We start from the raw sequence: 26,147 nt of genomic DNA, 5'->3' as shown, positions 1-26,147 counted from the left end.
CGATACACCTTGCCCAATACCATTCCACTTTACAGAATGGAAAACTTTGCCATAGTTCCTTGTTTTTCCTGTCCAGAATGGAAGCTTCAAAAAGTAAAACAAAGTCACAGGCTCGTATTTGGGAAAACCATTCTCAGCACTGTACTTCTCTCAACTTGTCCACGTGCAGCCACTTAGAAGGAATACGGCAGGCAAAGTTTGATCCCCAGAAAACCAACGGAACCCTTTAAAAAATATGGCTAGATTAATAGGAACAGTTGTTTTTGTAAGAAAAGCTCCATGAAAATCCAGTCACCCAAGGGTACCCATATTCAACATGGCATGAGAAAACACAGAAGTCTAAGTTTTCTCATGAACCCAAGACAGTCTAGTCCTAACCTTCCTCTGCTCCTCATGCAGCTCCTTCTCCAAGGCAGGAGGAAAACACATCTTGCCCTGGATATCCTACACTGTCAATTCCAGAGCCTGGGAATAAACAGAGAATGATCCGGAGCAGTGAAAAAGAATGTGGTAGCTCTGCTTTTTCTGCCTGTGCCATCCTTCTGCAGAAAGGCTCTCAGAAACACAAGGAAAAAAATCTCCACCCATCTCCTTTGTTAAACGGATCCCACAGTGCGGACAGTCTGCCAAAAGTGTCTGTCTCTAGAGCATGAGAAATCTGTCCCCGTTGCTTCTAACAATACAGCTACATTTTTTGAATGTTATTTTCCAGGACTGCAACCCAGCGCACTGAAGTGCTATGTCAGGAAGATGTTGACTGAATGGATGCCAGGCTTCACTCCTCACTAAATCCATCTGGTGTGGAGGAGCTGAGGAGGAAATCTTGAATTAGGCTCCTCTGAGGCATGAAGTGCCTGAAGCAACTAAAGATTTGCCAGCAGTTTCTTAAAAGGCCCTTACAGACAGATATAGGCAACCATTTCATGTTGATTTACACATCCAGCAGTTCTATTCCTGGGCATATCAAAGCCAATTCAGTGATTGCACTGGGGCTGTGACAAGAAAATGGGCTGAAAACTTCAGATACACCCATTCTTATTTGAGGTGCATCTATTAATAGCAGCTAAGAACTAGCAAGCAGTAATTTCTTTATCTTATTTCTGGAAAAATTCTTGTTACCTGAGCAATTGCATCCTTGAGTTGATTGTATTTCTCTAGATCAAATCGTGTCTTTTTGGCTCCTTTATGGAAAAATAATAAGTACTGTCTGTCTCTAGCTTCTGGATAAACATATTCCTAAAAAGACAAAAGGAGAGAAGATCCGAATAAAGCCACAATAGGATGCAACACCATTAGCACAATACGTATCAGATGCATTTTGGGAGGATGACTAGTTTCTGCCAGTGAAGGCACACGACCAGACAGCACTTTTTAAGGTCACCCAGTGTGGTGGGGTGACCCCAATCCAAGCAGCTGAGCCCCCACCCAGTCACTCCCTCCCTCCCCTATAGCCAGGTGAGGGAAAAGAAACAAAACAGCAAAACCCAAGAGAAACTTCAGAGTTGAAAACAAACCCCAACAACAGCTTAATAAATGAAGGAAAAAAAAACAACCCAGAAGAGTGGTGCAATAGCAATCACTCACCACCTAGCACCAGCAGACCGATGCCCAGCCAATATCCAAGCAACAGCTGTTTTGGAGAAACTCCCCCCAGTTTAGTGCTGATCATGATGTTATATGGTACGGAATATCCCTTTGGGCAGTTTGGGTCAGGTGTCCCAGCTCCCTCACAACACCTCACCCACCCCAGCCTGTACCCGGGACTGGGGGGAGCAGGGAGAAACACCAAGAAACACAGGCAGCCTTGACACTGTTGAGCAATAGCAAGAACTTCGGTGCATTATCAAGGCTGTTTTGGTCACAAATTCAAAACACAGCACTGTAAAGAACATTAAGTCCACCCCAGCCAGAGCCAGGACAGTCAGGCATTTGCTTCTCCACCCCTATAATACACTCCGGCAGCAAGTTACCATCACCTCCCTTCTGTCCTGAATGTGTGAATCCTTCCATGCAGAGAGAACCAAAACTAACACATCTCAGGGTTCCAATACTGACAAGTTTTTGGGGAGAAACAGAGGGGGGAAAAAAAAGCTATAAATACTGGAATAAACCTTTGTAAGATGGTCCTTATTCTCTTTTTCTTAAGGTCATAAACACACAACGGCTAATTAAAGCAAGTCTAGATGCTGATGAGTTCATCTCTCAATCAAGCTATGCGAGCAAGAGTAAGAACCCAAGACCACAGCTTTTACCAGCGATGCTCTGCTGTAAAATTCACGAGTTTTTAGAGCGTGTAGATAACTCAGAGCAGCAGAGCTGTTTGCACCAAATCCCACACACAAGCCCTACAAAGCGCAGGCCTGCCTGCTGAAGTTAACTCTCGCTCGCTCTGGAACACGGCACAGCCCCTGTGCCTGCTGTGCAGCCAGCGATCAGAGCTGCCTGCTGGAAAAAAGCTGCATTTGAGTCAAGCCAGCCCTGAAACACCGAGATTTCAAGGTCTGGCTGAAGAGTTACTAATTGATAGAGATGGCAATCAAAGCAATAAATCTGAATTCAAACATGCCAGAAGTTCCAACCACACTTAGTGGAAACTATTGCAGCACGTGTCCCCAACCCCTGAAATGATGCAGCTGACAGACCCCTGGGACACCGTGCTGGAACACCTGGAACAACGGTTGTGATGGTCTTGTGACAGTAGAAACTCTTTGAGCCTGCCTTCCCTCATTTTTTAGGTGGGACTATGAAGTTTAAACAGGAATGATGAGAAAAAAATGTATGCTAGAAAAACCACGTAGTCTGTCACAACTACAATGATCCAGAGAAGGATCTTTTATCTGGATGGGAGGCTAGATCCATGAAACACTTAAACAAAAGCATTTCCAACATGATCCCTGAACCTTTGTCTCTTTTAAAAGGCCAGAGAACACAGATGTGTTCTTCCTTGAAACTCAGAAGATACCTCATCCACCCATAGTTCATTTGGGTTGATAAATCACAGCAGTGCAAGTCAACGTGTGTGATGCTGTGTGCATGTGTGCAGAAACCACGACCAGTCAGCAGACGATCCTGTATAGCTAAAGCAATCAATTACAGAACACACATATGTATTTATGGTAAGACAACCAGAAAATCAGCAGTGACCACCACCAGAAGAGCCAACCACCTGGACACCATCCTGGACAGCACAAATTAAATCAAGTGGCATCCATGTTCCAACAGAACAAGGAAGGGGGAAGGTGACTTCTAACAGACACAATTTTCCTATTTCTTTCGGGAGCAAAGTTCAAAGCAAGTCTTCTACTGAGGGGTCAACATCAGCATGACAAGTCCTACCTGGCGAGTCATTACGAAATAAGCATACATTGCCATGGCACTACCATAGGTGATGAAATAGGTGACTGGTTCCATAATGTCCCAAGAATATTCCCACCAGGTGAGGCGGGCCAGAATCCCAAACTGAGTGGCCATGTAGGCCAGGCCTCCCCACAACACCAAGGTTGTCCTCTTCTCTGCTTTCCTGCTGAGCTCCATCCTTACCTGCAGGAGACAAGAAGTACATGCCTTATATTCTCAAAAAGAATTTTGCCAATATAATTAAGAGATAATGTAAAAATAACAGCTTGTATTTATATTAAAAATCTTAAGTGGTTTCATACGTATGATTTGAGTTTAGGTTATGCAGACAAATCCAGATTTCTATCAGTATCTTGCCATCAGCCATATCTTCCCCGAGCATGCTCTGGATACCTTGCAAAGCTGCTTATTTCTCTATGTTCAGAGGAGTTCTGCTGCATTAGCCCTGGTCTTTATTTACTACCAAGTTAATTTCCAAATATATAAACCAGGGAAACAAAACACTTCCACAGAAACAGATATGGCTTGGTACATACTTAGTGAATCTTCTGCTTCAGTGATCATCAAACTATTCGAAGCATGCCAGGCACCTAATTAAAACCCTGAAATAAATGAAGGATGACTTTAGAGGATAAGTAAAATACAATGAGAACCTCTTACTTTTTCTAGTGGTGCTAGTTGCTCCTTCAATTCCTCTAGTCGCCCTATCAGCTCCTTCTCTTTATTCAGCTGGTGCTCCTCAATGCACAAGGCTGTATACAACTGCTGAACCAATGTCTTGACATCATTCAGCATCGTTGCGTTTTCATGGCTTAAGAGCTCTAGGGAAAAAAACAAAGGCTGCTTTATATGCATTTATCCACAGAATTTCTCATATATGCTTCAGAAGCTGCTACTAGTCTGCACAAGAAATGCATGAAACTATCTTTTCAACAAAGAAGTATTTGGAAGAGCTCCAGCACTCTAAGACAATGCTATTTCTTCAAAAGAAAACCAAGGTTTATTATTGGGTATTCCTAATATATGATAAGAAAAATGAAAAGAGATCCATGCTATTAGCTTGCCAGGTATCAACAGCTACTTCTAATCCATAATTATATACAAGGCTTAACAAAGACAAATTAATAACTAAACGAGGCTGATCCATCACATTAGCTGTTGAGAAACAGCCAGAATCTGTCAGCAATCATGGTTATTGACGATGGCCAGTGAAGACCTGGCTTAACGGCCCCAGAACATGCAGTCTTATGATAATTATTTTGAGTAACAATGCCAGGAATTGTTTCTCAGCACTCTGTGGGCTACCCCATACTGTGCTGCCTACAGGACAATGGAATTGTCTCTCACAGTATATTTAAAGACAGTAACAGGGCCACTAGAGGAAAATGCCTTTATCCCTGCATTTCAACACAAAAAGTATTCCTAAAGGAAATCAACTTGTAAAGGATTTATGACTAGTGGTATATTACACACTCCATATGAAAAAAAATGTTTCAAATTAAAGCAAAAGAACTTGACATTAGCCAAATAATCTAAAAACATATATATATATATTATATATATATATATATATATATTTTGTAGCATCCTTGGGCCTGTACCTTAGGTCATCTTCTCAGAATAATGAGTTTACCAACACAGAGAGCAGAACTGACATGGAGAAGTTGCCGAAACCCATCTAGACTTGGCCTGCAACTCTCAAACCAGCAACAAGTGAGAGAATTTCAATTGATTAGAAGCTACAGACAGCTTAAGTTTTAACACCAGCAGCTAAAGGGAAAGAAGTGACTCAGTTGTCTGTGCCAAGGCAGAACACACCATATCCTCTCCCAGCTAAAGGGCTCCTGCTCCCCTGTGGGGGGAAAATAAAAAGAGGTGTGTGTGTTCCTACTGAAGTAACCATCCAGAAGTACTTAGCACTTAAGATTACAGTGTTGTGGCATTTCCATTTCAAAATACACAGGGTGATGCTGTAAAAATGGAAAAACAATAGTTGAAAAGTTAAAACAGAACTAACAGTCTGATGAGGACCAGTTGAGGGAACTCGGGCTGTTTAGCCTGCAGAACAGGAGGCTGAGACCTTATTGCTGTCTACCTGAAAAGGAGGTTGGAGCATGGAGGGTGTTGGTCTCTCCTCCCAAGTAGCAATGATAGGACAAGACAAAATGTTCTCAAATTGCACCAGAGGAGGTTCAGATTGGATATTAGGAAAAAATACTTCATAGAAAGGCATTGGAACAGGCTGCCCAGGGAAGCGGTGGAGTCACCATCCCTGGAGGGGTTTAAAAGGTTTAGGGACATGGTTTAGTGCTAGAGTTAGGTAAGGTTATGGTTGGACTCCATGATCCCGAGGGTCTCTTCCAACTGAAATGATTCTATGATTCTATTTACAGGCACATTCATTTTAATACAAGCTAACTATAGAAATCTCCATGGCAAATGAATCAGAGGCAGCTATTTCATGTAACCTAGGTGATCCCAGAGCTCACCTACCAGCACACAATGGGCGCATCTTACAAGCGAGCCAACCAACACCACACCGACTCATTAACACAGACTTTGCTCTCCCAAACATTAGGTGAGATGTATGAACCACCTTACCTTGGGACAGCAATTTCTCCAGTGCAGAAATAGACACCATGTTTGCGTTCTCATTTAGTTGTGAACAATAAAATGCTGTAATACATGATAACTTGCCTTGCAAAAAGCTCCTCGGGAGCTAACTATACCTACAGAGAAAGGTGGCACACATCAGCATGTCTCCCTAGAAGCCAGCCACCCAGGGTAGCCTCAGACCCAAAATATATGGTCAGTCTCCTGATTTTTGATCAATCAACTTGCTTTAATGCGTCATCTTATTAGGCTGCTCATGATGGTAAAAGGAACATCAACACTTCCCTCACAGCTTTTGCCTTATAAATGATTTTGTTTGTTATCTACTGCTTGAAGAGAGGCAGGCACAGAGACTAGGGAAAACATCCAGATAAATAGGGGAAGGCGTTTTCACCATCTAACCTCAATCGGATGTGCAAGTCAAGTTATAAATCCTCCCTAATTTGTTAGTCTGTCTACATGGCTAAAAACTCCTTTTAGAAAAATACTGCTTGCAAACTTTGTATTTTTGCCTGCAACAATAACAGAACTATAAGGTAGAAAAATCCCCCCTTATCTGTGAGCTAAGCAATGAGCAGACCAACGTTTCCCAAACTGGTCCTTCTGCTTAAGTCCTCAGCCATAAGTATTTAGTACGCAAGAACCAGGAGCTTTTTGAAGCCTAATAAGTTGCCTAGGAGAAAAGATGGTAGATGAAAATACCAAGTTCCTGCCACTGCCAGTAACTCTGGAGTGTCTCAAAAACTTCTTGCAAGTTTTCACATCTTGAAAGTTACACAAGTACCCAAACTCCCGTTATTTAAAAGCATTTTGTGATTGACTCGAAATAGGCTGGTTTCCCCTGCTATTGGATTCTTAGTAATGTAATCTTCCAAGAGCAGAGTCTCTTATTTCACTGTTTGTCAGCTAACAGTTTCAAGGTTTATTTGCAATTATTTAAAGTACCACACTTGAAACAGTGTTGACTGTCAGGTGAGGGAACAATTGATTCTTCTAAATCAGAAAACGTAACTTTCAATCTAATTCTCATTTTGTATTGTACTCCTTCAGAATGAGCTAAACTAAATTACTTTGCCGTTATTAGAAAAAAAATCAGAAGAAGTTAGAAATGGAAAGAAATTACATTTCTTCATTTATTCCTTTAATGGGGGATACTGGCTTTGAGTAGAACAAATATTTGCTTCTCATCACTGACTATTCTGATTATGTGGGTATCACTAAATCAGATTCCAAGGGCAGGATTAGAAACACCAAGGTTTCCTTCAGAAATAACATTTCATGTTCTTGAATGAGTTAAATAAGCCATGTTGCCATTAAACAGGGAACTGAAGACTGATTTTTTTTCTGCTGTTTACTGGAACCAGGCTGCTTTACCTCTCTTTGGTGGTCTAACATGGTACGTGACATCATTAATGATCAGTTTGAAGTCATCCAGCAGAAGCAAATCTATGCCTGTGGAGGAGGCGACACGTGTGCCATCTGCAAGGCAAACACAAGCGACTCATTAAACTGTTGAAACAAAGCACCTGAACACGCTGTGGCTAAGCTGTAAAGCCAGCCCAAATCCAGTTGTTGGACTTCTGCATCTTCCTACAGAGGATACTCTTTGTCAAGACTGATACGTATACTGGGAGACCTTATAATGCCAATACTAGCTGAGCTATGTGTGCAGCTGCTTTTCTGAATTCATGATATTTGGGGTCACCTTATAAAAAGAAGTTCCCTCCATTCCACGCACTTTGAATATTTGACTATGTTTTGCAGTACAATCCGCTTAGGTGATCTTCATCTCTTCCCACTGGCCTTAGAAATTATTTAAATCTCCAGTATGGAACAGCTTTGACATCACTAACCCAGCAAAGACCTCCCTCCCAGGCCAAGACTTTTAAGGAAACGCCTCCTTTGATGGCACTTTCATAAGACATCTTAAGAATGTTTCAGAGCTTTGGTGTCTCACAGACATATTGAACAATACGGTGACATAAGAGATGGAAAACATAACTGGGTTTTCATAGCTAAGCAAGATATTGTTTCATTTGTATCATCTTTTACACCCAGCTCCTTACAAACCAATTAGAACACCTACATCGGTAGCATAGCTCACACCTTTCCTACTAAATAGTAGGAAACTCACCCAAAACACCTCCAGCAGGACTGGAGTCTATGAGCTCAGCATTAGGAACGTTTTCCTCGTCCTTCACTCTACAGTCAGATTTCTTTGGCAGACCTGACTACACAGAGATAGTTAACAATATTCCTACTTCGGGAATGGCGTTTCTACCTTCTGCTTTTCCAGGAACGCCACCACAGTAAACTTACATTGAAAAAGCAAAAGGCTGGATAAAGATAGCTGGCAGGTGAGTAAATCAATCAGTTTGTAAACAAAAGTACCTGCTGAGTAGATTGCAACCCGATCAATTCCTCGGTCCTCTGCTTGCAGCTGTTGTAAGAACACACCGACGGAGTCCGAGATGGGTTTAAGTGTGAACTGGCAACGTTCACGCCGGGATGGAAGATTTACAGAGATCACAGGTAACCCGTTTTGGTAAACCACTGTCACTTCTACAAAGAACACAAAAATACAAGTTTATCATTAAAAACTAAATATTCTTGCAATAGTTTTGTACTTTTCTCATGAGGAAAGAGGCAAACGTTGGTAGAGCTGAACATAGAACAGACTGATTTTTTTGGTTCATCTTTTATCAAGAGATGTGTGCATCAAATTAAAACTGATGGCAAAAGTTTTCACTCCCATTAACTTGGTGGCATCTATTAAACTTCCTGTGCTTTGCAGAAAAGTAAAATACACTTATTCTAAGCACAATCACATTGATACAAAAGGCAACATGATATCTGAAAGCTACAAACTAGCAGCGCAGTATGTTTTGGTGAGTTTTTGAGAATCATTATTTTGGCCTATGGAAGACAAAACACTGAGCAATTTTATCAGGATTTATAGCCCAGAAGACAATTGCAGACTGTGTATATTAGAAAACATCAAGGAAGAACCCACTTTAAACGTTTTTATTTTTGTTTAGTTCTGGTTTCCTCCTCTTTGTCCTGAGGCAACAAATCTTTAAGAGAGCAGTCAGGAGTATGAGGTTGGAGGAACAGCACTCTGAGTTTAAGCTTCAAGGTCATTTCATCTAAAATTCATAGGATCAATACGCTTTGTATTCCAGCAGACGTTACTTCCCAGGTGTAGATAAAAGGACGTTTTCCATTTCTTTAGTGCTGTCAAGAGCTTTTTCAAGAGCATTCTTAAAGATTTCAGTGCACCTTTCTAAAATTGGCGGTAGCGACCTGCGTGAACTGTCAGCCGGTTTTTATTTTAGTGCCAGAAATACAGCCCACTCTGTGCAGACATAGAAAAGAGAAGGTAAACTCCCCAAGCCCTCTACTGAGTCACACACAGTCAAAAATCTCCCTAAGTGGAGAAGTTACTAAGATAGAGAAGCACACCTAAAAATGATTCACATTGCATTGCTATGTATTTTCCTTATGTAAAAACGTAAGGTCTTTTTTATTGCACAGAGCATTTGCTGTTGTCTCAAGGACTGTGCAGTCGCACCCACCCACACGGCATCTGGCTCAGTGTTCCCACCTGTTGGAGCTCTGGCCAACTATAGGAACCACACCGTCTACTTAAACTCGTCTAACTCATGTATTGATACACCAAGTCAATTTAACCAGCCAACCTCAAAACTAGTCGGTCAAACAAGTCAACGTAAGTAGAAATAGAAATAAACATTGTCATTTTAACTACCAGAGGAAACTATTTCTCAGCACTGCCACTGTTAAGAAAGTTGTGCAACCAACAGCCTTCATTCTTCCCCTTTCAGTGATTTGCTGCCAGGTGATGAATTCATTTATCACAGGATCATTTGCATATTAGGACAAGTCTTGGGGCAACATGCCTCTCCAAAGTGAGGAGCTGATGGATGTTGAGAAAAGATATGCCAAGTACACTTTGGCAAAGCCAGAAGAGTTCTCTTGGGCTTTTGAGTTTCCCCTCACATGAAGTGAATCGAGCATCCAAAGGCTTTTTCCCCCTCTTCTGGGGGTTTGCTCTCCAGTGCCGACAGAGCCTGGGTGGAAGTGACCAAGTACAGACATCTAAAGTGACTACAGCATCCCAAGAGGTCCCAGTATGTGGAAGCCTGTAAGTGCCTATTTCTCAAGACTCTGACACCTCACAGGATTTTAGTAGCTTTAGTTTTCTGATTAGAAACTCGGAGATGACAGTGAGATATTTACTGGGGGGGGAAAAAACCCTGCCAATTTATGAGGACAGTTAGACAGAATTTCAAGCTCCTTATCAAGCAGCTGTTATGACACCAGCTATCGAGTTTTTGCATTCTTTCACTCAAGTATTTGAGCAAGAGACTGCTAAGAAATAGATTGGCATTAGCCACTTTGGCGATAGCAGGCTCAGAAGGAGCGCTCAACACATTTAGAAGCTTAAAACAGCCACTTAAATATTGAATTCATTGGTTCTGTGAGCGGCATACACAACATTAATGTATGTACGAGACATGAAAAGCATTATTTATCTAAAATGCTCCCTTCACCATACAAAGAGCCAACTCATTGTAGAGGAGAACAGATAACGGCGTTAGCACCAACACTTTTCTGTGTGTCCCAGTTGGCACAACACAAGGACGCAGCTTTGGAGGAAGTACCTGCTGCATTTTAACCCTCCATGGACCAGAGATAAATGCAACAGGTCAGACTGCACCAAGAGCCACCGATGCCGGCAGCACACACAAAACCTTTCTCAAGGATGCCCACCTCAGGGGAAATGCTGAAGACCAAATTGTTTCTTTCGGAGGACAGGGACAGTAAGTTAGGAATTACAGCTAGTTTACATTTACCTTACAAAGAACTTGCAAAAGCAATTTTCTCGCCTAATTCACTGCTGGGGAAAGTCCATAATTCCAGTTGATCCTCTCATCACCTCCCACACAAGTAATGCCTGGTCAAATTTTTACTGCTTTGGAGAAGGAAGAGCTCAGAGGTGAATAAAAAACAAAGTAATAATCCAAAGGACATGTCAATAACACAAAACTAACAGACAGCAACAGACAGCTCCAGTAGAAGTTATTAACACAAGATGCTGTGATGCAGCTGTCCGCACTGCCCTCCTCCGCTCTGCCAGCCCTGTGGATTGCCTGCATGAGGGTAATTACAAGTTCCTAAGTGGACAAAGCGTTTTGGCATTTCACTAATTATAGAGCTAACATTTCAGCTAATCTTCACTGATTAAATTTCAAACCAGTATTTAAATACATGGGATAAGTAAAAGAAAGTAATTGTATACAAGTGTGTTTCGCTTACATTTACAGACACCTTCAACCTGGCCGGGGATGCTGCTAAATAAGACCGTGGAAGATTTTAAAAGCTTTACACGCTATATTAAGCATAAGGTTGCTTTGAGGTATGAATTCCATGCGAGCACCACGAAGTTTTGACTCAACCATATGTGCACCAGTAACGGGTCATTAGTGCTTTTTAAAAATACTTCTGTTCTCGCATAAGAACAACTTGAGCAACACACTGAGCCAAAATAAGGTACAGTAAAAACAGTGTGGCCAAAGAAGTCAGAGTTGAACGTTTACTACTGGTGAAGTTATTGCAAGAAACAACAAGATATATTCAAGCACAACATGAGAGGAGGTAAAATCAAATCAGGCAAGTAGCTACACAGTTACATTACCCTCTCAACCTTACATTTGTCCTCTACACTCCTACCTATTTAAGCATTGAGGTTATTATTTTGAGTTCTCCGCAGCAGTCACGTTTTCTTTGTGTTTGCACACAGTCGCTTTATCCTGGCATAGAAAGCAATAGAGCCCTTGACTTTATTAGCTTTCAGGCTTTATTAACAAGCCTTAACGGGGAGAGGATCCACTAAACGTTTGTGTCAGTGGGCATAAGTGCTCAGTCTCTGCGCACAGCGTGCGGATGTTAGAGCAGGCAGAGATCTCAAAGCCGCTGCTTTCTCTTTGCATGCTGAGATTTGTCATGTGCATTCTTTTGCTTTACATCCTGACAACGTTATTAAAAAAGTTAGTTTACTGTCTGAGCTGTTTCAGAATTTATATAAAGGAATGAAATTGCCTTGGCTTCACAATTTATTTACTGCAGCAAACAGTGCTTTAAGTGTTTGAGCAAGTAGCTGGTATAAGCTGCACTTTCATTACATAAAGTTAACAAGGCACGCAGTACCCTGAAGGGCAGGCATCACACAGACCTCACAGCTACATCAGGAAAAAGTCTGGCCAAAAAATGTGGACAGTTGCACGCAATGACATCCATCTTTATAAACCCTGTCTGGTTTTATAGGAAGAGTTCTTAGAAACGTTGCCCATTTCCTTAATTCTTCCGGGCTGACTTTGGTGTCTGTCACTTCCTTGGTTCAAAAGTAGATTGCTTCCTAGTTAAAAAAAACCCTTCACCAGAAAAGGGGTCAGGAAACATGATTTAAGTCGGGAAAGGCAAAAGTGAGCCAAGAGTTTGCCCGTGTCGATACTCACCATCAGAGGGCACTACTGTACTGCAATAGACCACTCTCACGCTCTGCCAAGGAGAAAACCTCTGATGCACCTAAAAAATACAAACACAGCAAAAAAAGGACAAATGTTCAGTTCTGGCAGAAGCCCAACGCAGTGGCACCTCCTGTCCCCCCCCTCCACCATCCCTGTCCCAGTGCCTGTGCTGGGCATCTCCTCCTGTCCACCACAGGGGTACCCGCAAACCGGGAGTGCTTGTCATGAACAGCATCATCTTCCACCATCTGCCACCCAGCAAGGTCTCCCCCCTTGGCCAAGTTCACCTCTCCACACCCCGCTCTCAATGCCCAGAGAGCTGGAATATGTCACGCAACAGCTGCGAGTTTTTTTATTCCTTCTTTAATGTAAAAATGTATTTTAAAAGCCACATTGAGTTAATCAGTTTAAAGAAATGAGTGTAATCAGTTTTAAGAAATCAGTTTTGATTACTACACAGACATGGAAAGTAGAAATCACATAAAAGCATCAGTCTTTAAGTATTAGTGTAACAGTGGTGGAAGGTTGGGGATGACGAGTTTCATTCTCTTCGATTGTTCTCTGTGCTAATATATATTTTCTTCTTGCCCTTACAGAGGGAAGCCAGACTCTAAGATACAAGTAGTAAACATGCCCGTTCATGGAAGAACAAATTGTTCAAGATAACAAACAAAACCTGTGACACTAGGCTGTAAAACAAGAGCCTAGTAAGAAGAAGCAAGCACGTGAATAGTTCATATGTTCTGCAACCTTGGCAAAGGACTAATTTGTTCAGGAAGATCTAGAATCTGAGCAATTTAAAGTCCATCCTCCAGGATAAGTTATACTAGTTATACACTAATTCTCCCCCGAGAGTGAAATTATAAGTCTAGCACAGAGAGCCCAATTAAAAATAGACAAGACTAAGGCACACCAGCTCCCATCTGGTTACAGTGCTGTATATTTCAGTGACTGGCACTTCTCAACACTCACAGTCCAATATGGGCATTCCCATGCTCTGGGCTTGCTTCTGTTTGTTTGTTTCTAAAACACAGCTGACAAACCTGCAATTGTATAAAGGTATCTCAGGGGTAGGGCTTGTTGATTTTTAAGTAAATTTCTAATGCAAGTTTGCAAACAAAACCCATGCTGTTAAACATTTCTCTGCCAAATTGTCCAGACCTCCATATTTTGCAAGGTTGCTTTAAATAATCTGCTTGAAATAGCTTTATCTGCTACTTTACTTTTCTTCTGAAGCCTGCTGTGCAAACCCAGGATAGTTTCAACTATACTTGAGTTGAAAGCAGGACCTATGGCCCAGGTGGCCAGTGCACTGACAGCTCTGCAGATCCACTCTCATTTGTGCTGTATTTACATTCTGGTTTTCTCAATCCTGACAAATATCGGTCAAGTAAGTTTCCACTTCCCTTCTTGCATTTTTCAGCTTCCCACAGTGGAGTCAAAAAGGCAGCTAACAGGAAAAGAGAAGCAGATTTAAACAGATGTAACTGAAGTTAAGTGGGAAGTTGAATATTTCGGCAAAAGTAACGTTTAAAAGAACCGCCATACATTAGGAACCAAAGGGCAAATTTGCCTTTTTAGGTTTGAGAATAGCAAGTCGTCTGGACTGACAAATACCCATGTGCTACTGCTGAGCAAGCAGGATCCCCCACCCCTAAAGTTTTAAAACTCGAAAACACCAAAGCAAAGCACAGATACAGCCTCACATTCTGGACAAATTAGGCTTCACTACCTTGGCATCACTATTATATGATGAAAAAAATCAGAAGCTACACCACATCTAAGCCAGTTTTCAGCATGAAATTTTACCCGTGAAGGGGAAGCCTCTCTAGGAAGTTGAAAAAAAAGACCTTTTCCTATTTGAAACCAGCCAGTTCAATTTTAATCCTTCTGCAAATAGCATCAGACCAGATGCAATAGTAAGTGGGCAGAATTTATACAGTGAGACACAAAACCTCCTCCTCCAGCGTTTACATATGTATTTTACAGGATCCCATGGCACAATTGGCACTTTCAGGTACGTGCTTTTCACTGCTTTACTCTTCCCTTTTACGTGGCATTAATCATCTGTTTGTGTAAATACTGCACACCAGATTCGCACAGCAGCCCGAAAGATTTAGTAGCATTGTTTAGAAAATCTTGAAACGCATTAAACCCAGCATTGCCAAATAGCTATACAGCTGAAAGATATCAGTTAGTATCTGTAAAGGCTTCACCTTAAGGCCATGAGCATTTGACAGGTATAAGCTGGCTCAAACACCTCCCGCCCTCATACAATACAGGCAACACGGGTTGGAAAACAGGGCATGTAAGGTGACTCATTAAAAAGCGGATGTGCCTCCAGGTTTAAGCCCGTTGGTAACTCTTCCACCCTGATTCAGGTCTGAACCAGCTCTGTTTCATTAACCCCACAGCAGGAGGCTGCCGCTACATTTTACGGGAGGAGATGGCAGTTACGCTATACATATCCATCACTCCTGCAGCTCTGAACTGCACCGTGCCACGCATGCTGCTCTTAGAGATTTCTTATCTAAGAAAACACTCTTGACTGGTTTGGAAAAGGAAAAACAAAAGGAACAAATGAACTCAAAGCCAGCAAAGACCTAAATGACATCTCCTGCCATCCAAGGTTAGCGAGAGCTTAAGGAATCATCCATCATTTTTATTCTTGAAGAGCGGCTGTTGTTTTAAAATTGAGATGGAGATTTCAACACCTGAATCCTTTCTCCAGCGCTTGCAGTGCAACAGCTCTATACAGAAATGTGCCAGCAGGCTGAAGTGCAGGACTAAGGCAGTGCTGGAGTGGAGACGGATTTGTTTCAAGCTTTGCTGACCAGATCTCACCATCATTTGTCTGCAGATAAACAGTTGACCACTCGCTGCTTCAGCAATGAAGTGTAGAATAACTACATCCAGCTTTCAGCTGGGACAGACTTGTCCACCACTTCAGGAATAAGTGGGATTAGGAGTGTGAAAAGCACCAAAGCCAGACCCCTGAAATCAGAAGCTTTAATCCCCAGAGTAACTTTCTAGGTCTCAAGAGAACAGGTGCAGGAATTCACTTTTCACATCTGTTCCATCCTTCACTTCTTGTCTTATCTGCAGTAAGATGCATGTTAAAAGGCTCGGGGTTACGCAGCAGCTTCGCTCATAGAATGATTAAGGGATCAAGAAGAAAAAAACAAAACAAAACACCAAACCAGTCCTTTTTCTAAAACTAACACTCCCTCCAGCCTTGTCAAGCTCTATATTGGACAATCCAAAGGTAAAAATAACAACATCTCTACAGGTCCTAGTGTAGCTATGTCAGTTCTACATGGGTGACAAAGTTAATCAAAGCCCTATTGGAAAAAACAGCCTTTTAGCTACCAGCGAATGCTCTCTGAGGGGAAAAGAGTCAGTAATCCAGCAGAGGTAGTGTTCTGCATTTTATGTAATTATCAAAGATAGAATGGTAACAACTTTAGGGTACCAAGTCTCCAAACCCTAATTAAAATCAGAAATGTTGTCCAGAAAACAAACACACACACCCCAACCCATCCCAAGAACAAAAAAGCTGGATATCTTAATCTAGAAGACAAGTAAAACATGCTGCTACCTCACTACCTGGAGTCCCGGTGACAGCCATGCTGCAGAGCTTTTGAGAAAGAAAGCGAATTCTCTGTGTAAAAATTTCTTACCTTAGAGTAAAATCTTTAACAACACATTCACAAGTGCCAGTTGCAATGTCTATTTTACAATTTACAAAGGGCCTCCTTTAAATGAGGCTGCCCTAAGTCGGCTGTGAAGCAGCTCACCTTTTCCAACAAGCAACAGCTCTTTTCCTTTCTATCTCCGCTTTCACAGCATGAAAACCTGAATGTCTGGCCTGGCTCTGACATGGCTTCTCCTCAAACCTCCTGACCAGCATCTCAGTGACAAAAATTGCTGTGAGCTTCCCCAAACAACACAAGCTACCCACCTAAAAGTACTAAAGAGCTCCATTTATTGATCTGTCCCTCACTTCAGGCTTCCAACTACTGCTTGGCCTGTTCCATCTCTCTGAAACAGAACTTTATTTGTAAATCATTGGGCCCCTTTTGTCTTCTCATTTTGCTTCCCCCTCACACCAGCTGTGTTTGCAAAGGGGAGGAAACACAGAGCGAAACCACTTTCTGATGAGAAATCTGCTGTCCGAGCTTCACAGATGTGTAACTAACCAAGTCCACTAATACTTCTGCACCAGTACGTAAGCTCCTACTGGATTTGAAGCACATTTAACTGTGGTGATACGTTTCCTTCTGGAAACATCCGCACCGCAGCCCATGGAGGACCCTGTGAGGGAGCACAGGAGCGCCTCCTCCTCCACCTCAGTGCGTGCAGGGCCATTCCTCACACTTTTTCCCTTATCCCTCTGTTTTTTCCATCATTTTTCCCTTATTCCTTTGCTTTTTCCATAGTTTTTCCCTTATTCCTCTGCTTTTTCCATCATCATTCCCCTTTCTCACCTCAGTTTCCCCAAGGCACCATCAGTGGGGCTGAGGGGCTGTGCTGTGTGTTCCCGCCAGAACCTGCCTCTCCTCACAGAGCCCCCCGGGCACCCAACACACCAACTATTAATGCAAAAGTCGCAAATAAAATCCTTCACATACAAACCCATGTGGGGCTCTGAGCACAGACAAGACCTTTTCAGCCCTTGTATGAGGAAGACTCCTGCAGCAGTCCCTCACGTGGGCCTGGGGACAGGGAGAAGACATGATGGCAGCCCTCACACCCGCAATACCAGCAAAGAGGGATCTTGCTGCTGCCAGCACCCTGGCACAGCCCTGCTGTATTCAAATGCCTTCTTCAGAAACCTCCGAAGAGATAAAAATTGGCCAGTCTGGCATCAGAGATCTCTGCCTGCATCTCTCACCCGTTTCTTTGCCACCCCTGTTCTTCTCAAGACATCTGGACACCTTGGGCCGCTTCCAGGACCTCCCTTCAGAAAAATAAAATGAATTCAATCTTCCTCTGAAATTGAGCCCAACTTTACCAGACATTTGCTCATCAAACCAGTAACCCTGCACAGAAGGCCTCCTCCAACTTTTTGCTACAGTCTCTGGCTACATTCACATAGTGAACATGAAGTATTTCCTTCAAGGCTTCTGCTAGAGCCTGGTAGGCAATAAAACGGCTCTTGCAAGGGTGAAATTCAAAGCAGGGCGCTTTGCTGCCCTGCACAAACCCCAAACATTTGGGCAGAGAGGGGAACGTGGTGGGAAAGCCCTTGTACCTGGGAGCCACGTTGCTGCAGCACAGCTGGGGCAAAGGAGCCCCGCGCCCCTCACCACCATTTTCTCCCCAGCTTCCAAAAAGTCCAAACTGCTGCCTTTTTAAAGCATCCGGCTTGTCTCCCAGGACACGAGCACTTGCCTGATTAAATGCCACTGGCTTGAACTCGTTTCTTTCTTTGCCGATACGCCCTTGCTCACATCCCACTCAAGAGGTCAGATTTTGCCCCCAAAAGAATATTTTGCACCCACTGCCTCCATAGGGCAACACTTTTGCGGAGGAAGGTCAAGCAAATGAGAACCCGTCTGAACTGCAGTGCTGTTCCTCTTTGGTTGGGTTATTTTTCTTTTTGTTGTTGTTGTTTTAAAGAAATCAGACTGAGGAGATGGACGCAAAAAGACACAATGCCAGTAAGGCGTGGGAAGTGTTAATCTTCGCATTTGGAAGCACTTCGTAAGACCTACACCTTAGCAAAGGATCCTTATTTGCCACACTTCGCATTCCTGCCTGAATTTTCACTTCTTCCAGCATTAGTGCAGAGCTTCATCACATCTGCTAGGAGAGGAACATAAACAGGAGGTGAGCTATAAATACTCCCTTCTCATCCTGCTTCCTTTGCCCATCTGCCTAAAAGGAAACAGGTAATCCACAGTGTCCAGGAAAAGGTGGGGTAGGGGGAAGGAGGTTCATCCTTTGCAGAAAAGGGAGGAAAAATAAAAAGGATGAAGCAACTGCTCCTTGTTCTTCATTGCACCTTCCTGCCAGGCGTTACTGCCGCTGTGGGGATGCTGCAATGATGAGTTTTGTAATGGGAGCATCGCCGCTTTTGATGGCTTTGGCAGAGCCTTTCGGGGGCAAGAGAGGGAAGAGGAGATAAAGCAAATGAAGTTTTAACAGGTGCGTTAAGCACACTGGTCAAGTAGTCTCTACTGCTTTTACAGGCGCTTCCTTTGCCACACCATCCACAACAATTCCACCTCCCTCCCCCTCAAAAAAAGACAAAAAAAAGCAAAACCCCTAAACAACTTTTCTCAATCTATATTGTTAATTTTACTGCAGATGTCAACAACGTCCAGAGAATTGCATGATTCCTACTTCCCTTGAAAGAGATGACAGCCACGGTACACCAGACTGCATACTCCCTTCTCTTCCATCTGAACTTCATACAGCCCTTCCTACCTGCCGCAGCCAGCCCAGAGCTGGGCTGGAACACCTCCCGTGCCGTTTCTGATGCCGGGGCATGGTTTCTTTTCTTTACTGGTATAGGATGGTTTAAATGCCATTTCTTTAATACAGCCCTCATAGCTACCGGAAAATAAAAAAGCTGAAAATTTTAATTCCCTTGCATTCTGAAGGCTTGAAAAAGAGAAACCAAACAAAATACCGTGATGCATTCAGGCCTGTGTCAGCTTTGAAACCCGAGCAGAGAGACAAGGCAGAGCTGAATTCCTTTCCCTAGTTTCCAGATCCATTTATTGCATCTTCCTGTACTGAAAAGAATGGCAGCTCTCTTCTCAAATTAAAGGGGCTTCCAACCCTGGTTTAAAAAGCATTTGAGAAATTTAGTGAGTTTTGATCCCACAGATTACAAACTGCAGGATTCTGTCACCCTCAGCCACTCACAGCTGAAGATCCTATAACCAGAGAGAAGGAATCAGATGGATTCCCCTCAGGGCAGCTGACTGGTTTGTCTGAGTTTGATTTGTTTCCTTAGGTTTTATTTGTTTCTTTGGGTTTTTTGTTTGTTTTTCTGCCTCTGGCACTTATCAACCTCACCAGGCAATTCCTTTTGTCTTTGTTACAGCCAGTTCAAAAGAAGATCTCTCACCCCTCTTCTCCCGCCCGGTTGCCATACTGCATCAAACGCTTGCAAGTGAGGAAAGAGCAGCTCACTGACGCATCCCTAGCTCTTCCAGCATCAAGAATGAAACACTAAGCAGAGTTATGAAGCGAGATTTCCACAAGCGCAAGGAAATTCCTTCTGCCTCGGTGCGTGCTGGGGAGCAGCCAAACTCACACCGGTTTTCCAGGGAAACAAACTCAGAAACGAGGGGACCTTGCTTTCAGCTCTTGAAAAGAAACAGCAGGCTCTTGCAGGCTTGGGAGTCAGTGCCAGCACACGTACAGCTTCACAGAAGCTTCACGCAACGTTCGGCAAGTCACGGCAGCGAGAACATCCCAGTACTGGGGGAGTCCTACACTATCATTTCCTTGCTCATTTTCCTGCAGGAAAGGACCTGGGTTTGGTCCAAAAAGGGAACTGGGGGAGCAGAAATGTAAGTACTGTTTGCAGAGGAACGCCACGGACAGTAAAAGGCTTTTTACCCAACGTCACATTAACTCAGTCCAAGCATTGAAGACAAAAAGTAGTTCCTTCCCTCAGATAATGAGCCTTACAGGGTAAGCGTGGAGACTGAATTAGCCTTAGGACTGAATCCGCTATGAGGCGTTTAGTTGGGGAGTTTTAAAGTATTTTAACACTCAGAAGCGCCAGATAAATTTTACAGATACTCTTGCATTCAGTCCAGGTCCTGAGACAAAAATCACAGGTTTGATACACAGCTACAAATACCTGTGGCCAATTAACACGGGCCAGGTTCCTTCTGCGAAAAATACCAAAGCATAAGATGTTCAGCTTGGGATGCTGCTTTGCTGTCTACATTCAATTTGCATCAGTACACGACCAGCTGCAATTGGTACAGCAAAAATCAATCCTTTTGCTAGTCCCACACATGTCTTACCATGAAGCCCTGGAAAAATCTTCCATTTGATTAAGAGTGAATGCCTGACATTTTTCTATCTATGCTTTCTGCCATAAAAATCATTACTGTGCAATTCTGACTTCTAAATCACTTATGTTCCCTGGCAAGTTACTGTCATACAAGACTAACAGAAGGAAATGAAAAAGATTCCAACAAAAATATATTAACATTTTAAAGCCAATGAAGGAGCACCGTTTCATTTTGCCACCAGACTGCAAATCGAGGAAACTTCTATGCAAAATTAATATCCCTGTATGTTAATGTTTAGTATCCTTCAGATATCATCAGATGTACCTTGAACCTGACCATTTCACAGGATGGCTTCCCAGCTCCACCCCGAGGAAACAGTGCAGGGCTCACCTATGATGCCACATCAGCATATCCACAGAGAAGGAAACTCAGCACAAGTGAAAGGCAGAGACAGATCTTTATTGACATGCTAACGACCTCCAGTAAGAACACAAACACACTTATTTTGAATCCCATGTCTAAATAGCAAGATACATTCACTTTTGAAGGTTTGTTAGACTTTCCTCAGCTCACCTCACCTGGCCTCTCTGCAAGGGGAGAGGAAGCTGGGGTTGGCCCCTTCTTACAGCACAAGGAACAGCGGTATGGTACCTGATAGCATTTGGTGTAGTTTCAAAAATGCAAACTGAGCAGCGTTTTGCAAGCTCCTCAATGCTGCTGCGTTCCAGTTGCAACCTGCCTAGGGAGCAGATAGAAGAGACACTCTGGTCCTGCTCCTCTGGAAGAGGCAAATGGTTATAACCTGTGAGTCTGCTCCCCAAATCCACCTATCTCCCCTCCTCAGCAGCAAATGGATCTGCTGGAACTCCAGTGCCTGCACTGACCATTATCAGGCATCTCTGGGAAGACGCAGAGGAGACCCGGAAATCAAAAGGTTTTGATTTAATTGACCACTGATAAAGGAAATGACTGCAACAGCATCTCACTGGCTCAAAGCTATTCATTCTGGCATCTCCTGTGCGGAGTTACCACGATACAAAAATCACAGAATCACAGAATCGACTGGGTTGGAAAAGACCTCAGAGATCATCAAGTCCAACCCTTGGTCCAACTCCAGTCCATTGACTAGATCATGGCACTAAGTGCCATGTCCAATCTCAGTTTAAAAACCTCCAGGGCCGGTGAGTCCAGCACCTCCCTGGGCAGCCATTCCAATGCCTGACCACTCTCTCTGCACAGAATTGCTTTCTAATCTCCAGCCTCAATTTCCCCTGGCAGAGTTGAAGCCCATGCCCCCTTGTCCTATTGCTGATGCCTGGGAGAAGAGACCAATCCCCACCTGGCTAGAACTGCCCGTCAGGTAGTTCTAGAGAGTGAGGAGCTCACCGAATGAACAACATAATTATACTTCAACGCCCATGATTGCGACAGAGTCACTAACAGCTACACTAAGTTTCAGGAAAGCTAATAACTAAAGTGATCGTTTCATCTGACAGGCAGTGCTGTCCTCAGGACGAGCTTGATCGCATCCTTGAAGCTGAGCGTGGTGGGACGAGAGGCTGGAGGCCCCAGCAAAGGGCTCCTGCTCCCCATTAGGTGCCTCTGCAGAGACTGTGACCAGGCCCTCGTCAGCGCCAATTAATTCTGGCACTTCCTGAACCTCCCTCCTCTGTCTTAGGGAAACCAGTTGAAACTGGGCTTATAGGCACACGCACTATGCACAAACACACCTTCAGTTTAAATAATGATTAAGTCAGTCAATATGTTAAGTCACTACTTAAAGAGCCTTAAAGAAACAGACCAAAAAACTTCCCTGCACATTTTCAACGGTTATAAAGTCATCCACTACCCATATACATGATAAACTAGGATTACAGAGAAGCGTTATGAAAGCAGTTCCCAAACATTTGGTTCTGTTTTGTTTGTCAGTTTAAAAACACTGTTTTCCGATTCTGTATCAGACATATCACGAGGATTGTTTTAGTAGTATTTTAACTGAAAATTTTCAGATTGTTGCAGCTCAAGTATTTTTCTTTTGTTTTACAAGTCCAGAATGTAACATATATATATATATATATATAGAGAGAGAGAGAGAGAGAGAGAGAGAGTATATCTAACCATCTAAAAACTTTTCCCACAGAAACTGTTGCAACTTCATCCAAAGAATAAGATATAAGGAAGATCCAACACAAATCAGTTCTCAACAGCCATTCGTGAAAAGCTGGTTTGAACTACTTGCCAAATGACAGCCTTTACGGATCTGAGAAACGCACACTACAAAGGGCTTGCAGTTCATACTACTTCCCAACATGAGCACTGAGGCTTAATTCATATTAAAGGACTGAGAAGTTTTGGAAACAATGCACTAGAAAAATGGCCGTTTTTCTAGTCATTAACACCATTTAAGAATCAACAGCCCTGGGAAAAGAGATTATCCTGGAAGAGGGGGATTTGGAATGGGAGATCTTTGGCTAGGTTGCTTCCTTAAAGCTTTTCCAAATCAATTAAGCTGGGTTTAATGTATAGTGATAGGTGTTCAGTGGCCTAGAAGAAGGCAATTTACAATTTGGCCCTGAATTACACAAGCTGTCAGAGCCACCTTTACAGTTTGTACTTCCATTGACAGTCCCAGCTAGCTAATGAAAATTGAATCCTCCTTCTCAGGGAAATTACATTTACACATGAAACAGAGCAAAAAAGCCTCTGTGGAAAAACCACAAAGGGACAGGCATTAAGGTAAGGACTTCAAAACACGCTGCCCATCCAAGCACGGAGGCTGGTGCAGCTCCTGCAGAGTAGCGTGCTCTCCATACTGTCTTTCTAAGACCCTTTACAATGCTTTTTCCCTGGAGTAAACAGGCCTGGGAACCAGGACTTTCCCTTGGATCCAATGCTGATTATTACTTAAAGTTCTATCGTTCTTGAATCCCAAGTTTCTTCTCTCCGGGGACAGTCTGAAGAGGCCAGAGAGCCCCTGTCTGCCGCCACACAACTGCACCACCTCCCACCCAGGTCCACAGCCTGCGCTAACACAAGCTGGGTAGAAGCCCCCTCTGTTTCCCAGGTGCAGACACCTCCCTTCCAACAACATCACCCCTGCCTTGGTCTCACATGGTGAGTAAATAGCCAAAAACTTGCCCTCTACAACCACCCAAGCAAGTTGTTCAACAGCCCCAGCACCGGAGACAAGTGACACTCGGTCAACGCTGCCTGCGTTGCAGGGACTTCACATGCCCAAGAACAGGCTATGCACACCAGAAGATTTATTGAGACCTTCACCAGGACCAGCTAAGTCAGTCTGGGTAATTCCTTCACAAGGAAAGCTAAAGTTCTATACTCCAAGGCCACTTCTCACTTCAAGATGCCATCATCTTAAAGCAGGTCCAATTTTCCATCCAAGCCTCACCATAGTGTGATTTTGACTGCGTTGAGTGAACAAACGACAGAGGCAACACGTCTCCACAGCCAACAAACTGGTAGGACTCAGCCTTCCTTTCAAGACCTGTGAAATCTGCTGCTTCACAGTTCTGCAGTCTTGTACGTACACAAAAATCATCTCCAAAATACATATTAACAAAGAGAAGAGTGATTCAGGGTTAGCACTGCATTACTATCAGCTGCTTTCATCCCTGCCCGCTTACGGTGCTTCACTGATGGGTGAGCTGGATATCAAACAACTTGTAAGCGAACCACAATTAGCTGTCATACCAGCTACTCATGATTATTTCCAACTGTATCTCCTAAAAGCTTGCACGCCCAGAAATATTCTCCTGAGACGCTGAAAGCAGATCCTTCTTTTCACAATATATTTTTTTTAATAGTATAGACAAAGCTTATTACTAAAACAAGAGAGAAAGCAGCAAGGCATCATTACTAGTTAAGAGTTCAGGTACCAGGCCCGGGCACTTCCAACCAAACAGTTTTTATCTGCAGAGACCAAGTCCCCTGATAGCCTCTCAAACTGATTCAGACAGCATGCAAAGGTTTGGCTTTCTCAGCACAGCCGCCAGAACACATTAGCCCTTGAGAAGGCATTAAGAGAAGCACTAAAATAGCTGGTTGTGAGCAGTGTAAGTGGCTGCCGAGCCGAACACCGGGCAATCCCGTAAAAGAGCTCTAGATGGAAAAAAACCAACTGGTGAGAAAGCAGAATGCTGTTTTAGACACACAAACCAGTAATACTTATGTCAAACTACAGATTAAACGTTAGAGACCGCCAATTTCTGAGGGAAAACATTCATGATGGAAACCAAAACCATGCGCCAAGCGTGGCTTGAAAAGCAGTAGCAGGCATGGAATCACAGAATCGACTGGGTTGGAAAAGAGCTCAGATATCATCAAGCCCAACCCTTAGTCCAACTCCAGTCCATTGACTAGATCATGGCACTAAGTGCCATGTCCAATCTCAGCTTAAGAACCTCCAAGGCTGGTGAGTCCAGCACCTCCCTGGGCAGCCATTCCAATGCCTGACCACTCTCTCTGCACAGAATTGCTTTCTAATCTCCAGCCTCAATTTCCCCTGGCAGAGTTGAAGCCCGTGCCCCCTTGTCCTATTGCTGATGCCTGGGAGAAGAGACCAATCCCCACCTGGCTACAACTGCCCTTCAGGTAGTTCTAGAGAGTGCTGAGCTCACCTCTGAGTCTCCTCTTCTCCAGACTAAACAAGCCCAGCTCCCTCAGCCTCTCCCCATAGGGCTTGTGTTCAAGTCCCTTCCCCAGTCTTGTTGCTCTTCTCTGGACCTGCTCCAGCACTTCAATCTCTTTCCTGACCTGAGGGGCCCAGAACTGAACACAATACTCCAGGTGTGGCCTCCCCAATGCAGAGCACAGGGGAAGGATCACTGCCCTTGTCCTGCTGACCACACTGTTTTGGATACAGGAGCAGCAGAACACAGGAACACGGGTCCCAGTGTCTCTGCAATGCCACAGGACACTGCACCAACTAAAAATGGTATTTTTTTCAGGAATATGAAAACATAGCAAACCCGCATGGATGACAAGACGACACGATTTGTTCACAGACAAGCACGGTTTCTACAGTGACATTTGGAATAACCTTGTGCTATTATCAATAAGAAGGTTGTAGAGCAAACAACAACAAAAAAATCCTTTTACCTTGCCCTTTCTCATAGTGGGCACACAGAATGACAGAATGTCAGGGGTTGAAGGGCCCTGGAAACCTCATCCAGTGCAATCCCCCCATGGAGCAGGAACACCCAGATGAGGTTACACAGGAAGGTGTCCAGGCGGGTTGGAATGTCTGCAGAGAAGGAGACTCCACAACCCCCCTGGGCAGCCTGGGCCAGGCTCTGCCACCCTCACCGGGAACAAGTTTCTTCCCAAATGTGTTTTGAAGCTCATTTTGAAAGGCAAAAGTCTCATCTCTACGTTGTGCCTCTGTAAGTCAAGAACATAACTATTATCTTGGAAAAAAAAAAATAAATCAAAACCGTGTGAAATTATGCACACCTTGCTCTGAGGACAAAGAAACGAAGGAAGATTCACTCCAATTTGTCCACGAATTAATTCTGTTGCTTTTGTCTAAGTTCACGGGATTTTTGGTGGCACTGAGAGGTTCTCAGCACACAACAGCTGAGAAGGTATTTATGAAGTTAAGCTGCACTTATTTATGAAATTAAGCTGC

At 43.5% G+C, this 26,147-nt stretch overlaps 1 protein-coding gene across 2 annotated transcripts in view; it reads right to left on the bottom strand.

Annotated features, from left to right (window-relative positions):
- MCU (mitochondrial calcium uniporter) overlaps positions 1–26,147 on the bottom strand; it is a 96,587-nt gene that overhangs the window by 2,031 nt on the left and 68,409 nt on the right. For both annotated transcript variants that reach the window (XM_082052936.1, XM_082052935.1), the window contains exons 2-7: positions 12,507–12,576; positions 8,362–8,532; positions 7,345–7,449; positions 4,018–4,178; positions 3,337–3,540; positions 1,120–1,236 (exon numbers count right to left, since the gene is read on the bottom strand). In XM_082052936.1, the coding sequence (XP_081909062.1) occupies positions 1,120–1,236; positions 3,337–3,540; positions 4,018–4,178; positions 7,345–7,449; positions 8,362–8,532; positions 12,507–12,576 (828 nt within the window). The remainder of the gene's footprint in view (positions 1–1,119; positions 1,237–3,336; positions 3,541–4,017; positions 4,179–7,344; positions 7,450–8,361; positions 8,533–12,506; positions 12,577–26,147) is intronic.

The sequence above is a fragment of the Streptopelia decaocto genome (assembly GCF_964273445.1).
Source record: "Streptopelia decaocto genome assembly, chromosome: 5".
NCBI classification, from domain to species: domain Eukaryota; kingdom Metazoa; phylum Chordata; class Aves; order Columbiformes; family Columbidae; genus Streptopelia; species Streptopelia decaocto.
Note: the sequence above shows the minus strand (reverse complement) of the source record. Positions and strands in the feature narration are given on the sequence as shown.